This window comes from Polistes canadensis, unplaced genomic scaffold (genome assembly GCF_001313835.1).
Source record: "Polistes canadensis isolate GaletaPanama2010 unplaced genomic scaffold, ASM131383v1 scaffold_163, whole genome shotgun sequence".
NCBI lineage: Eukaryota > Metazoa > Arthropoda > Insecta > Hymenoptera > Vespidae > Polistes > Polistes canadensis.
The window spans coordinates 261,433-275,458 of NW_014569710.1; the positions used below are offsets into that span (position 1 = coordinate 261,433).

The window sequence follows — 14,026 nt, forward strand, 5'->3', positions numbered from 1 at the left end:
TAAAACACTTGAAATCTCGTTAGAACTTCTTTTTTTTTTGTCAAATCATCAACGTTAAAAATATCAAATAATTATTTTACCTACATTTAATCATATAAAAATATAAATTTGATTGAATTAATTTAACTAAAAATAATTCCCTTAAATATTTTATAAATTAAATGCCAATACACACCTTTTGACCAATTACATATATTTCGTGTTTAAGTTAGAATTTATTTGTTCTAATGGTAAATATAGAAAATATGATATAGGTTCGATGTTATCTGACAATATCGTAACCAACGTTTGTTACGAAAATAGAGTAGCTTTAAGTTTGATAACCGCGCAGGGTTATTTTCGATCAACTTTATCCGATTCGGTAGGATTTGATAACGTCAAAAAGTTAATTTTTAACGTTCAAATATACATATGTATGTATAACGTGGAACAGATAGAATGAAGAGTGCTAGTAACATGGGGAAAATATTCACTTTCCGAATTCGGTTCGATCCGATGATCCCGGTGGAAATCAGTAGAATTATCGAGAGCGTATCGACTATCGAAAGGGCTAGAAAGGGTATAGTGTACTCGCGTATATGTATGTATGTATATAATACTAACGTAGGTGTAGGGAAGATATCGAACGCGGACCGTCCGATTTGAATACATAACTGGCTGGATATAAACGAGCCTATGAATAAAATTTAAATTCCAATCAGCGGATGAACAATGCAACGAATATAGCTGCGTTACGAGATCGGTAGCAATCGGAGGAGGATAGAATAACGCAAACGTAAAGTCTAGACGCGACGAAACTCAACCAACCCCTAATCAAATGAATCGTCGCAGTGCGAATAGATTTCGAGTATTAACTCTACTTAACTTCAATAATGATCCCCCATTTATATTTGAAAAGAATAACAAAAAAGAAAAACAGAAGAAAAACAAATCAAATAAAACAATATCACTTTTGTATTGGACGTTGTTAAACAACAACAACAACAACAAAAATCGTATATAAAATAATAATATCATTTGGAGAAACGCAAATTGCGTATACGCATTTTAATTCGTAGTGGAAAAAAGAAAAAAGGGACTGAGGGATACATCAAGCATTGTTTTGCAGTATTGGGGATGACAGAAACAAGCGAATTCTCTTTCCCCTGTTTTAAAAGGGGTCGGAGGGGAGGGGGAGGGGTCACCTCTGGAGATAGGACCGAACGACACGCACCCGCTCGGCAATCGCAGCAAATTACAATTATGCCTGTTTGACATGCGGACGGTTTGATTTATTAATCATCGACCAGCAGCACCCGGTAGCGAAAAGCACAGCAGTAGCAGCACCACCAGTAGTAGAAGCACCACCAACAGTAGAAGCACCAGCAACAGCAACGATGGTAGCTGAACGTAGAAAAGGGATGCTGGGTTTGGTGGTGGATGGGGGAAAGGGAATAACTGTGGCGATGCCGGTAGAACGAACCAGAGGACGATGAATATTTTCGCGCGAACGCGGCCGTGCTCGTAATTTTCTCGATTCGCGTTTATTGTAATTTATGCGTGGCGTTAGCGAGCTTTCTCCCCATCCAACTCAGTGTACGCAACCCTCCTCTCACTCTCTCACCCCTTCCTCTATTCTTTTTTCCTCCCCCACCTCTCTCATTCTCTCTCATTCTCTCTCATTCTCTCTCTCACTCTCTCTACACTCTTGCAATGAGAGCGCAGGGTGGCGTGATGAGGGCGAAACGCGAAAGCTCAGGCCTGTTTGCACAGCGCTTGATACAGAGATCCAGCCGATTCAATTAAATCCGCGGTAATCGATTAAGCGTGTGATCAACGGCGACCGTTATCTTTTTATCGGTGGATTTATGCAAATTAACGGTTGCCACTTCAGTCTCTTCTCTTCGTTTCTCTTCCCGTCTCTATATCTATCTCTATCTCTCTATTCTCTTTACAAAACTTCACATCTATTACCAAACCTCTTTATACCATACTCCTCTACTATATTTCTTCGATAACTATTGTTTATATTTCATAAAAATGTTTATAAAACTGTACCGAACGAATTTCCGATTGAATTCAATTTTAATTATCTTTTTTTTTTTGTATACGAGTTTTCTTATTAACGAGAGCGATCGCTCGTTTTGGAAAATAGAAGAGGAAATAAAAAAATATAAATATAGCAACTTTTCCAAAACGTTAAAATGCAATCGAACGAAATATGCGTGTGTTGTTCGGTTAAAATTCCAGGTGGACGATTAAAGAGCATGTGAATTTGGTATAATTGAGAGAAAGAGTGTGGGAGAGGAGGGGGGAGAAGGATTCACTGGGATGAGAAAGGAAGAGGATGGATAGGGTCCATCTCTCGATGAACAATGCTAATGAGTAAATAATATGCACGTGCTATTAACGTTTCACAAACAACTACGCTCGTTATGTTCTCTCCCTCTCACCTCTCCGTCCCTTTCCACAAAGCCGGGATCTCGTTTGATTATCAATATTTAGATTGTTGAAAGACTATTTGAGATTTTATAAATTGTTCGATATATATGAAATTATTTTGTGTGTGTCCGAAGAAGAATTATTTATTTCATAATATATGTATTTACAAAATTTTTACAATACACTTCATCGTGCATTCTATTGTTTTATATTATGATAAAAAAGGAATATTAAATTTAAGTCAGTGGTTTCCAAAGTACGCATCTAATTGTAAGAACCCTTTAGGAGTCACGATTTTTTAATATTATATATAGTTTTTCTCATTTCAATTCCATTTGCAACGTTTTTTTTTGTAAGAAGTTGGATTTTCGACAATTATTGTAATAAAATCAAAAAACGAGGGGATAATCGTGTCCATTTGGATTCTAGAAATTGAGAAAATACGTGGCGACCAACAACAGACTTATCCAATCCAGTAATTCTAATAATAAGTTCCATTTGTGTTTGATTACATTTTTTTTCCTGACGTAAAAAAATGTTCCTGTCTTACTTTATTTATATAAAACTCTAGCAAAAAAATTATTTACTTTTTGTAAAGTGTATTTGTTAGAATATAACATAGAGTAGTTTGAAAAAATGTGAAAATTAACGAATTAAGTAATGATTATTAAAAGATTAATAGATTCATCTAACAATTCTTTTAATACTTTTACGCGTTATGAGAAAACTTTTATTAAAAGCACAATATCATCATCGTTAATTCTATTATTTAATTATGATACGAAATAAAAATAATTAGTTAATTAATATTAGACGATTATGAGAGAATCCTCTTTACGTGGAGGCGACAAGATAGAAAAAAAAACAACACAAAAAATAAGAAAAAATAAAAATAAAATAATGATGAGTGATATAATCTGACAGTAGTAAAACCGCTTTCTTTTCGTTCCATTGACTCTCTGAAGACTTGTAATTACTAGGTACCTTCAATCTCGTTGATTAATCGGCTTCCCAAGTTCCGTCGGCGCTTCCAATTTTGACGGGAACGAACGAGCGAGAGAGAAAACGAGAAAACGTGTGAGAAGGGGATACTTGTTCTCACGATTTACTGAGCGTATAATAAAGGACCGCTGAAACGTTGAACGTTGAAGACGACGACGACGACGACGACGACGACGATGACGATAGTTCAAATTTTAGTTTCATCGAAGTTAAGTGTCCATTAGAAACTTTAGTTCAATGTAGAAAACGAGCAAAGGAAGAAGAAGAAAGTAGCACCGGTGTGTATAGTCATATATTGCAATATAAGTAGTTTCGTCGAATCGTATAAAAAAAAAGAAAGGGTATTTAAATGCGGTAACCAATATTCCTCTATTTTTTTCTTTCTTTCTTTATCTCTCTCTTTGTCTTACGCGATCTAAAAATATTTCAATGAATCTTCTAACAAACGATACATCATGGCCATCATGACCACGTATTTGAATTTTCCAGCAATTCCAACGATTTATTCACTCATACATAGTATGATGATCATAAATCTGTGAAAATCATGATTTATATTTTACAGGGATGATTGGAAAAATTATTACTTTCATAAAATAAAAAAAAAATTAACTTTTTAAACCTTTTCGTTCCTAATGTTGATTATAACCAGTTCTTAATAGTCGTAACCATTGTCTGAATACTGTTACATATATCTTACTGTTTAGAGTAAGTTTAAGTTTATATTGATAAGTTTAAAGTTGAATAATTTAATGAAGTGTAATTGTTTCTAAATTGAATAAAATTTGGATAACTATTCAATATCTAAAATAATTAACAATTTCTTAATGATTACTAATCTGTACTTTTTATTTGCTTTTTTTTTTATTTATTTTTTCATCAGCAGTATTAGATATGCAGTAATTGAAAATCCGCAGTAAAACACGCATACGGTATTATATATTAATTGACTTTTATTTTATTACAATATATATAATTAGAATTGTTTAAATATCTTTTTTTTATTATATTAAGGGGTGAGATAAGCATCATACTTCAAGAAAATGCAAAAAAATCCATTTTTTGAAAATCCTGACTGCATCTCACCCTTTAATGTTAAATTTTGATTGTTAAAAAAGGAGATTAGAGTAGATTAGATTAGATTAGATTTTCAACTACAATAATATACAAACTTATCTTATATGTATTTCTATGCAATATAGTTAAAAAGTTTGTTTTTATTTAAATTCTTTTACTTTAAATTTCTTGATCCAAATATGATATGTTTAGAATTTTTCTCTTTTGATAAAGTATGACTAGTTCGTGGATAAAGAATAGTTTCATGAAAGTAGAAAAGTGCTCCAACCGCAACGAAAATGTGAAGATTTAGCCTAGAGCCTTGAAGATATGTTCTCGAAAATAAAAGTAGTATCAAACAACGGAGTCCGGAAATATGTGGATAAAACGTGCATTGAATAAAATAATATCAGCAACTTAAAAAATAAAACAAATTTTAATCAATGATTTAATTATTTTCAAACTTTTATTAAAGCCCTGCTAAAAATATAATAATTAATAAAATCATAATAAATATATCTTTTTTCAACCATAAAATATCTAATCATAAAATTGATATCTTGAATTATAATAAAATATAAAAATCATTTTGGAGATTTTAACTAATTAAATCTCGCAAATGAGTGCAAGAATAAAAAGTTACGATTACAATTTTTTTAAATCATCGTTACAAAATTTCTTATCTAAAAATATAAAAATATAATTGAAAATCTCGTATTTTACACTGAGCAACGAAAGATCGTACCATCTCAAATCTCACACCTCCATATTTTCCAATTTCTTAAACTTACAAAGGAAACTATAGTCAAAAAAGATTAATCGTACATTTCAATCGGATTTTTTGTATTCCACAACCCCCGAAAAAAACCATTCGAAATCCAACACCGCAAATCCTTCGGCATCAGGAAAATGTTGTTACGGAAAATACAGAGTATCGTCTTTTCTATCTTGTAGTTTCCTCGAAAAGATGTATATGTATGCAGCCGTACCATAAAACCTACGCGTGTACACACACGTATGCACGTACCGCGTATTTTCATAGAAATTCGAGAAAATAATAACTAGCACGACCTGTTTTTGTTATACTTTTTACCATCTTCTTCTCTTACACAAAAACGAAAAATCTTATTTCTCCCTTACAAGCATTCTAATGAAGTAATATATATATATATATATAAAAAAAAAAAAAAAAAATGTATCGATACGTTGTGTTGTTATTTCGGACGAAAATATTATGAAAAGTTCTAATGATTACGTTGTGAAATTAATTTTGATAGGAGCCCCGCGGTCTTACGTTAGTGATTTATCGAATAAAAAAAAAAAAAAAAAAAAAAACTAAAGAAATAGAAAAAGAAAAAAGATGCAGTAGCATCCCGATTAGTAAATCCATTGATTTTTTCCGAAAAAACTAGTCTGCAATGAATGACGAGTAGTGCCGATGAGTACGAAAAAGAAGGAAAGGAAGAAAGGGAGAAAAAAAAAATTGCAGAGCCGAATGGTGCAAGAACAGGGTGAAGAGGTAGAAGGGTGTAGGTGGAGGGTGGTGGTAGTGGGTGGGGGCTGTCGGTAGCCGTGACAGAGTTACGTTGTCGCGTGTAACGAAGTAGATTAGTCAGTGTGACAGAGGGCTGTAATTCCCTAGGCAAATGACATCGATCGTATAACGAACACACACACACACACACACACACACATATATATATATATACATAGAAAGGCAGCATCCCGTTATCGTTCGCGTTTGTACGCCGGAAAGCGCATTTCGCGAATCGAAGCTCGTTTCGTGGATACAACGGAGACACACACACATCTATGGCGCTATCGTTTTTTAACAAACAACTTTTTATTATTCATTTTCCTTTTTTTTTTTACCATCTCCAGAAACGTATTATCCTTTTTACGCAACATTCGGATATATACATATATATATATATATATATTTTAAAGTTAGACCAAGTTTTATCGGTGGATATATATACATTTGCAATTCGATATGTATGATTTAAATATTGTATCTGGAATATTTAAATGAAGAAAAAAAAATAGGACGGTTTTTTTTTCTTTTTTAGAAAAAGTTGATACCATAATATAGTACTAGGTGTTCCGAAAGTCGTTATATATCGAAAAAAGTTAAACATAAAATTTTTATATTAGCTTATTAATAAAAATTACAATATTTGATTTTACATTTCGTGTGAATATCTAGCTAGAGTATTGTTAAAAAAAAATATGGGCTCAACGTTGCTGATAAACCACAGATACTTGTTAAAAACAAATATATAATTTTTCGTAAAGCGACTTTTTTTCAAACTATTATTCTTGTTATAGCGCAAACTCTTTGCTTTTTAATAATATAATTTTTTAAGCATATTATTCTTTTTTGTTTTTGTAAATAATAAACAAAAATTATACTCGAGTATATGAATTAATTATATTAAAATTAATAAGAAAAAAATACTTAAAGAAATTAAACTAAACATTATAATATAATTATTAAAAAAAAATAGATAATTGAGAATATATTTCTAGTTAAATATAATAAAGAATATGTTTATTGATAATTTTAAATGTAACTAAGATATTCTAATTGGGAATTCTAATTTCGATGTTTTTATATACATTTATTCAGGGATAAGGGGGCGATGTAGTTTTACAAATATATATTGATATCATAACGTGCCTTAGATAAAAAACCAAACGCGATTCGTGGCGATATTTGCAGAAAAAAAAGGATGGTTGCCGATATCCGAGTAAATTTTTTTTTCGCCGAAACGCATCGTTCGATCGAACTCGACGCTTCTCCGCTTTTGGCTTATGTACTTTGATCCTGCGCGTGTTTTTGATTTTTCAACGAGAACCGCGGCTGCTTTCGACGCTCGAAATACATATTCTTGATTGAGATTCGATCGGATCCGTTAACATTTTCGAGAATTCAAACCATGAGTGCCAATTTGACTTGATTTTGAAATATTTTTATCCCTTTTTTCCGCTCCTTTTTCTTTTTATTTCTTGTTTTTTTTTTTAACGTACTTACTTCGTTAACGATACAAAAATATAAATTTATATTTCGTTCCAATTGATATATTACGTAGACTGTAACTTGATTTAATAATTGAACGTAAGTAATATTATTGAATTTTCTTTATTATCGAAAATTTATAAGGTCTTTTTTATTTTATTTTAATTTGGTTAATGTATATTCATAGAGAGAACATGATATAACATGATATAATAATATCATTTCATAGAATTATATAATATATTTTTATTATAGTTATATTTATATGCAGAGTACTCCGAATAATTATATTATTATAAATATTGTATTTATATTGTTAACTACGTTAAACATCAGTTCTCAGTCTCAATAGATATTTGAATTTGTATTTCATATTTCCAAGAAAAGATAAATTTTCGTATTTCATTACCTAAACTATATTTTATATTACAATATGGAAATGCCCCAAAATATTTTTAATTTTTCCTTTTTTTAAATAATGAAAAATGTAAAGAAGTATGATTGATTTTTTATTATATAATATAATTATTACAATTTATATAAATTTAAGAATAAATTTTCAATGAAAATAAATATGTGATTATCTTCAATTTGATTCGAATTTAATATCGAATTGACGTTAAACGAATCCAAATAAAAAATATAACTAAAGTCGTTTGTGGAAAAGGAAAAAAGTAAAAGTAGATAAAAGACAAGAGGTACCTGCTCGTTGTAAACTGGCATCCATCTGATCCCTTTCCTTGCCCTTTTCGGACTACGAGTGGTCAGAAATGATTACTCGTGATTTAAGTGGTTCTCTAGGCGTTCAGGACCTCGAGACCGTCCGACCAGCTGCATTTAGCAGCCTTGGATGCTCTAGCCCCGTTTTATCTACAAATTGCAGGACTTGTATGGATTTAAACATAGAAGAGAACCGGAGGAATGACTTTTTCATTTTCTTTCTCTGTCTTCTAACCCCCTGCCCCTCGTTTCATTCTCACTCTTTTTATTTTTGTCTGTTTCTCCTTTCCTTTGTGCATTTTATTTCTTTACAGGAAGTTTTCTAGCATGAAAATATAATAAAACTTCTTTATTCCAAAGTATTGATATATTACCATATGCAAATTCACTATATCTTTCTTGGTATCTAATAGCTATGATAAATGTTAATAATATTCCAAATACATTAGTATCTTTTATATACGAACGGGAATGGTAAAAAAATGATTGATCGATGTGATTGGAAAAATACGAACCCATTTAACATAAAAAACAATTCAGATAAATCGGTTACATTTTACAATAAGATGTTTTAAAGTTTCATCTATGGTACAAATCTAATTGAATTTGCTATTTCAATGAATCAGATATTTAGAAAAAAATTTAATTTAAGAGCATTGAATATTAAAAAAAAAAAACGATTAAAATATCTGCGTTGCAAATGTTATCTAGCAATTAATATATAGAACGGATAATAATGATTCGTAATTAAAAGCTTATCAGAATTGATATAAAGTCAAAAAAAGAAAAAGAACAAAGAAAAACCAAAAAATTTTAATCTTAATTTACTGAAAAATATTATCGTTTAATATCGTCTGTACTAGTCTAAAGTCTTAACTCAACTGATCTGTTTTTTTCTTCCGTCATTTCTCTCTGACGTTATTCGAGCAAAAGACAGTTTGTTTAATGTTTACATATTCCTCGTATTCCCCCCGTGTACGTCATACATTTATATTTACATCTGTCATACATATGCGTATATCATACTTATGCGTAACTGCCATTCACGTGTCCCACATATTATCATTCTTAGAAATAAATTAGATAAGATGTGTATCGGATATTAAAAAAAACAATTGAAAATATGTTTGTAAGAAATGTTATCGAAGCAATTGATAGTTAGATCGGATAGTTGTGATTAGTGTTAGGTCCGATCCTTTGTTTCTAGACAGAGTTCAGAGCACAGATAGCTTCGAAAGCGGTGGCCACTCGAGACAAGTAGTACCCTCGACATGGTAACGGCCTGGTAACTGCCTCGTAAGCCGTCTAACGGAGCACCGACTATCCCTAATGTCCGATCCCTGCGCGGTGGTTACGATCGTCCTGCTGGAATGGCCTCTTCATCAAGGATCACACGCCTAAATCCTTCGATGTGGACCGAACTCTCCTCCTCTCTCTCTCTCTCTCACTGTCCTTCTCAACCAGATCGAGCTCGTGAAAACGTAGCGATCAAACGAGAGGACAACCCACATCAGCAACAGTATCGAATAGTGTTACCACGATCGCAGGAAATTCAATGAGAATCAAAGAGGAATCGAGAGAAGGTTCGATAACGAACGATTCTAGCGGAGTGACGATCCCTCGATGATGATGATGATGATGATGATGATGATGATGATGACGATGATGATGAAGGAAACTAGTGCGTCCTCTGAAGTCGATGACGGTATTGCTTGTTCCGATGGTACTTCACACTCGGATAGCGCAATCGAATTATTGGGTTTTCGACTTTGATCAATCTGTATTACTGTTCTGATAGTTTAACATGAATTATACTATTTCACTCTTTTCTCTCTCTCTCTATCTTCATTTCTGTATTTATCTATTTAATTATCTATTTATTTTTTGTATCTACCTATCTATCTATATAAATAACTAGGTAGGTAGCTACCTGGCTACATATAACTGATAGTCCGAAGCCGCAATGACGGTACACCGCACACTGATGATGAGAACCGATGCTTCTTGCCGGGATTTCCAGGCAACGGCTTCGCCAATAATGCCGTTCTCCTGTTTCTCTTCCGCTTCAGTGAAGGGTGTATTGCGTTCGAGGCTATCCCATTACGGGACCACCGGCTTCAGTGTTCGATGTTATCCCGACGAGAAGGATAACCCCTAACTCCAAATAGATAGCTCCACGATTACGATTTCCCGATTAATTTGCATTTCTCACTCGAACAATCGACCACACTGAAAGATATATATCTTCTCTTTTCTCTCTCTCTCTCTCTCTCTCTTTCATCCTTAGTTTAATACTCTCAACTTATGTTCCAATCTATTATCACTTCCGTTGTTTATTTACGAGATATCTTTGAAGATCTTCTAACAATTGTCACTAACTATTATTCAAAATAAAAGATACTAACGAGCAAGCAATCAAATTGATCGTTCGGAATCGAGCTTGTCAATGGTAACAATTCCTGTTTGGTTGTTTGCGATAAGGAAACTCTGATCATCGCGATGTAGCGAAGCTTCCTATGAGGATACAATGCAAGGGTACTTACAAGGGATCTAGACACGATCGTTAGGATATATACAGAGATATACTTGTCCAGAAAAGAAGACTCTCAAAGGACCTTCCGAGCGAAATATATTTCTCAACGGGTGGGATTTACGTTTGTATGTTATATCTTCACAAGAGATACATATTGGTGGGGGAGGGGTGGAAAAAAAGGAAAAGAAGAAAGGAATACGTTTCGTGGAAGGCGTCAAATTTATAACCATTAAATTGATATTTCCTGAATCGGTGTCAGAAGCATCCAATATCGTTCGAATAGGTTTATTGGATGTATGAGTTTGTGCGTTTGCGTGTGCGTGTGCGTGTGCGTGCACGAGTTTGTTGAACGAGATAGGGGTTCGAAATAGTCCTGACCAGGACTTCCCTTACAAGAAGAGGAAGGACAGGAGAGGAACGTTCGTCCATTGAAAAGCGAACAAACTGGTCGGTCTTTTGTTGAACACAATGCACGGGGGCTTACGAACGTCCAATATTTTCCGTCGACAGACTGCACGCGTTCATCTCGTTATAAAGTTTGTTTGATAGGCAAATATCGGACTCCGGTGATGTGCATGCCCAGAGATTCTCCACGGAAACAGGAGTAACTGATGCAACTGGGTTATAACATCGATATAAAACAAAATCGATACTACTTAAATCAAATTGTGTTAGTAAACTGGCCAATGGAATTTTTTCTTTTTTCATGTTCCTAGTATTCTCTCTCTCACTCTTCCTCTAATAAACTCCTATTGCAGTTCTATGTATCTTAGTGATGAAATTAAAACACTAGTTGTAAATTAAGCAATAAATAAATAGGATTCAAACTGTTATCTATTTTTTTCCAAGGACTATAATATTTTACTGAAATATTCTTAAATAAATTATGACCATAAAAATATTCTGATATTACAATAAAATTTGTTACTTGTTGATTCAATAACTAAGACCAGATCGATTACGTACTCTAATTTCCTCAAAACTTCAAAAGTCAAGAATCAATCTGAACTTTTATAATAATTAAAAACCGAATAAAAAAAGATTCTGGTGGTGCTTTCGATCTATCGATTTGTAGACGAATTCATATTCATCGTAGAATAGAAAAGGGGTGCGAAAAAAGAATAGCCACGTTAGACTAGTCGCGTAAGCGTATTGTCTAAAGTGTCTTGAAGATATTATCAAGGCCGTCGGCAATCTCAGGAGTTTGCATCTGTGCCCAATATTACACAGTAGAAGCCTTGGAAGGCACCCCCTTGCGTCTGTTTTCCTATGATGACGACGAAGACGACTTACATGCTCACCTACACCCTTTGGTAGCACGTACGAAGTGAGAGAGTGCCTATGACAAATGTTGCCATCTAAACAAAGGACCTCGCGGAACAGTACGCGCGTACCGCAGACACGCAATTTCCGCGTGGCATGTAAATCGCTCGAAATGAATTTCTGCCAATCACACACGTGCCTACTTCTATCCTTCTCATTCGTTCTCACAAACTCTCTCACTCTCCGTTTCTCACTTTCTCGTCTTGAACGATTGCTAGGGATCCCTTTGGTGTTTGTGCATTCAACTAAATGAGAGAAAGCACGAATGAAAGTAACAGTTCGTTAAAAGATTGAACATATGATGCTTGGAACTTGCTCTTTGAAATAATCAATAAGATATATTTTGATTAAAAAACAATCTAAAATAAATAAATTTATTATTAATTAGTAACCATAACAGATGATATCTCTAATTTAAATAATAAACAGTAACAAAATTATTTAAAGAAAAAGAATAGTTTTTATATAAAAAAAAGCTCGATTATTTTTCGAAACTGTCAACCATCTTTGGATAACATTCTGCGTATCTGAAATAATGTATGAATAAAGCAATATACTCGTATGTACTTTTAATCGTATGTGCTTGCGCGAAGCAAATGGGTTTTTGAATGAAAAGATCGTATGAATACTTTCTTCCCTTCTATTAACTTTGTGCTTCATCGCAATACCGTTTCAATCGATAATGCGATTAAGGGGTGTAAGAGACTATTCAGTGTATTTAAAAAATTATTACAAGAAGAAAATTATCGATTATTTGACTATAAAAAATTATGACAAATCCATGAATGTCCGCGATTGTTATATAATATATAATATATGTTATTTAATTTTTCGAGGAACTTGAGTTAAGCTTTGTATGGTTCTTGAAAAGATTTCCAGGGCTGTTTGATTCATTGACAAGAGAATACGAGAAACGAGATTGAATCGATGGAATCTCGCATGTCTAGACGTAGAATAATGAAAGTCTGAATCATTGGTGGCTGGTAGTCGAGGTTGTCACCGGATAAAGCCAGAATGGTTTCTTTCGTCGCTTAACGAACGCCTGGATAAATAGCTTCTTCGTGAAAAAGCATGAGCGCTCTCGCACGAATTGGCTGAATTCCAAGCGCGAAGCTAGCGGAAGGTACGACGAGGATGAGCATCGAGAACGAGGACTACGAGAAGGAGGAAAAGGTTCGCTTTCTTCCCTGTAACGTATAGGGGCTTCTTTTCTTCACTTTTCCTCGGTTGGTGGTGCATCGTCGAAGCGAATAAATGGTTTGCTTCTGTCGGCATGGAAGATCTAAGGAATAGTTGAGAGTTCGACGCGCGATGAGCGTCTTTTGCTTTCCTTAAAATACCGCGAAAACTTTACGAAAGAAGATTTCGACTGTGAGAAGGCCGTACAAAATGAATGAAAGAAGCTAACGCTCTCAGCGAAATATTTCACAAGGGGATGATTTCAAGATGGGATCGCGAAAAATCAATCTACACGTAAACGCATACAAACACTCGCACGCTGAACATATGAACTTATAAACGTTTATACTTGCAAATTTTCGGATTCTTACGGGATAGTAAAAGTTTTCTAAAAAATCTTTCTATACCAAAAGAGAAATTAAAATCCTTTGTAACTACTTGTTTTTGTAAACACTACCTTCCAAAATAAGACATGGATAATGCGTATATTCTTATGAGTTTACTATTGTCATAGACAATCATAACTAATATATACTTAAAGTTTAATTATTTATATAGTATTAGAAATTTTGCTTTTTGCTAACTAACTATATTTTAAATAAATACATTTTCATTGCAGTTGTCTTTGGAAAACATAAAGTCGAGTAAAATAATCTCATATTATTGCATAAATTAATAGCAGATGCAATGTTGACCAGGTCGGGTAGAATAGTAAAAAGGAGTAGTGCTAGATGGTGCAGGACTGCTAGGGGCGGCAGAGCTAGGTGCGCTAC

At 33.4% G+C, this 14,026-nt stretch overlaps 1 protein-coding gene across 1 annotated transcript in view; it reads right to left on the bottom strand.

Moving 5' to 3' along the window:
* Positions 1-12,571: 12,571 nt before the first annotated feature.
* The window catches only part of LOC106789068 (glycine-rich cell wall structural protein 1-like), a 3,991-nt gene continuing 2,536 nt past the window's right edge, over positions 12,572-14,026 (bottom strand). Inside the window, exon 3 of the mRNA XM_014752904.1 lies at positions 12,572-12,601. Within this exon, the coding sequence (XP_014608390.1) occupies positions 12,572-12,601 (30 nt within the window). The remainder of the gene's footprint in view (positions 12,602-14,026) is intronic.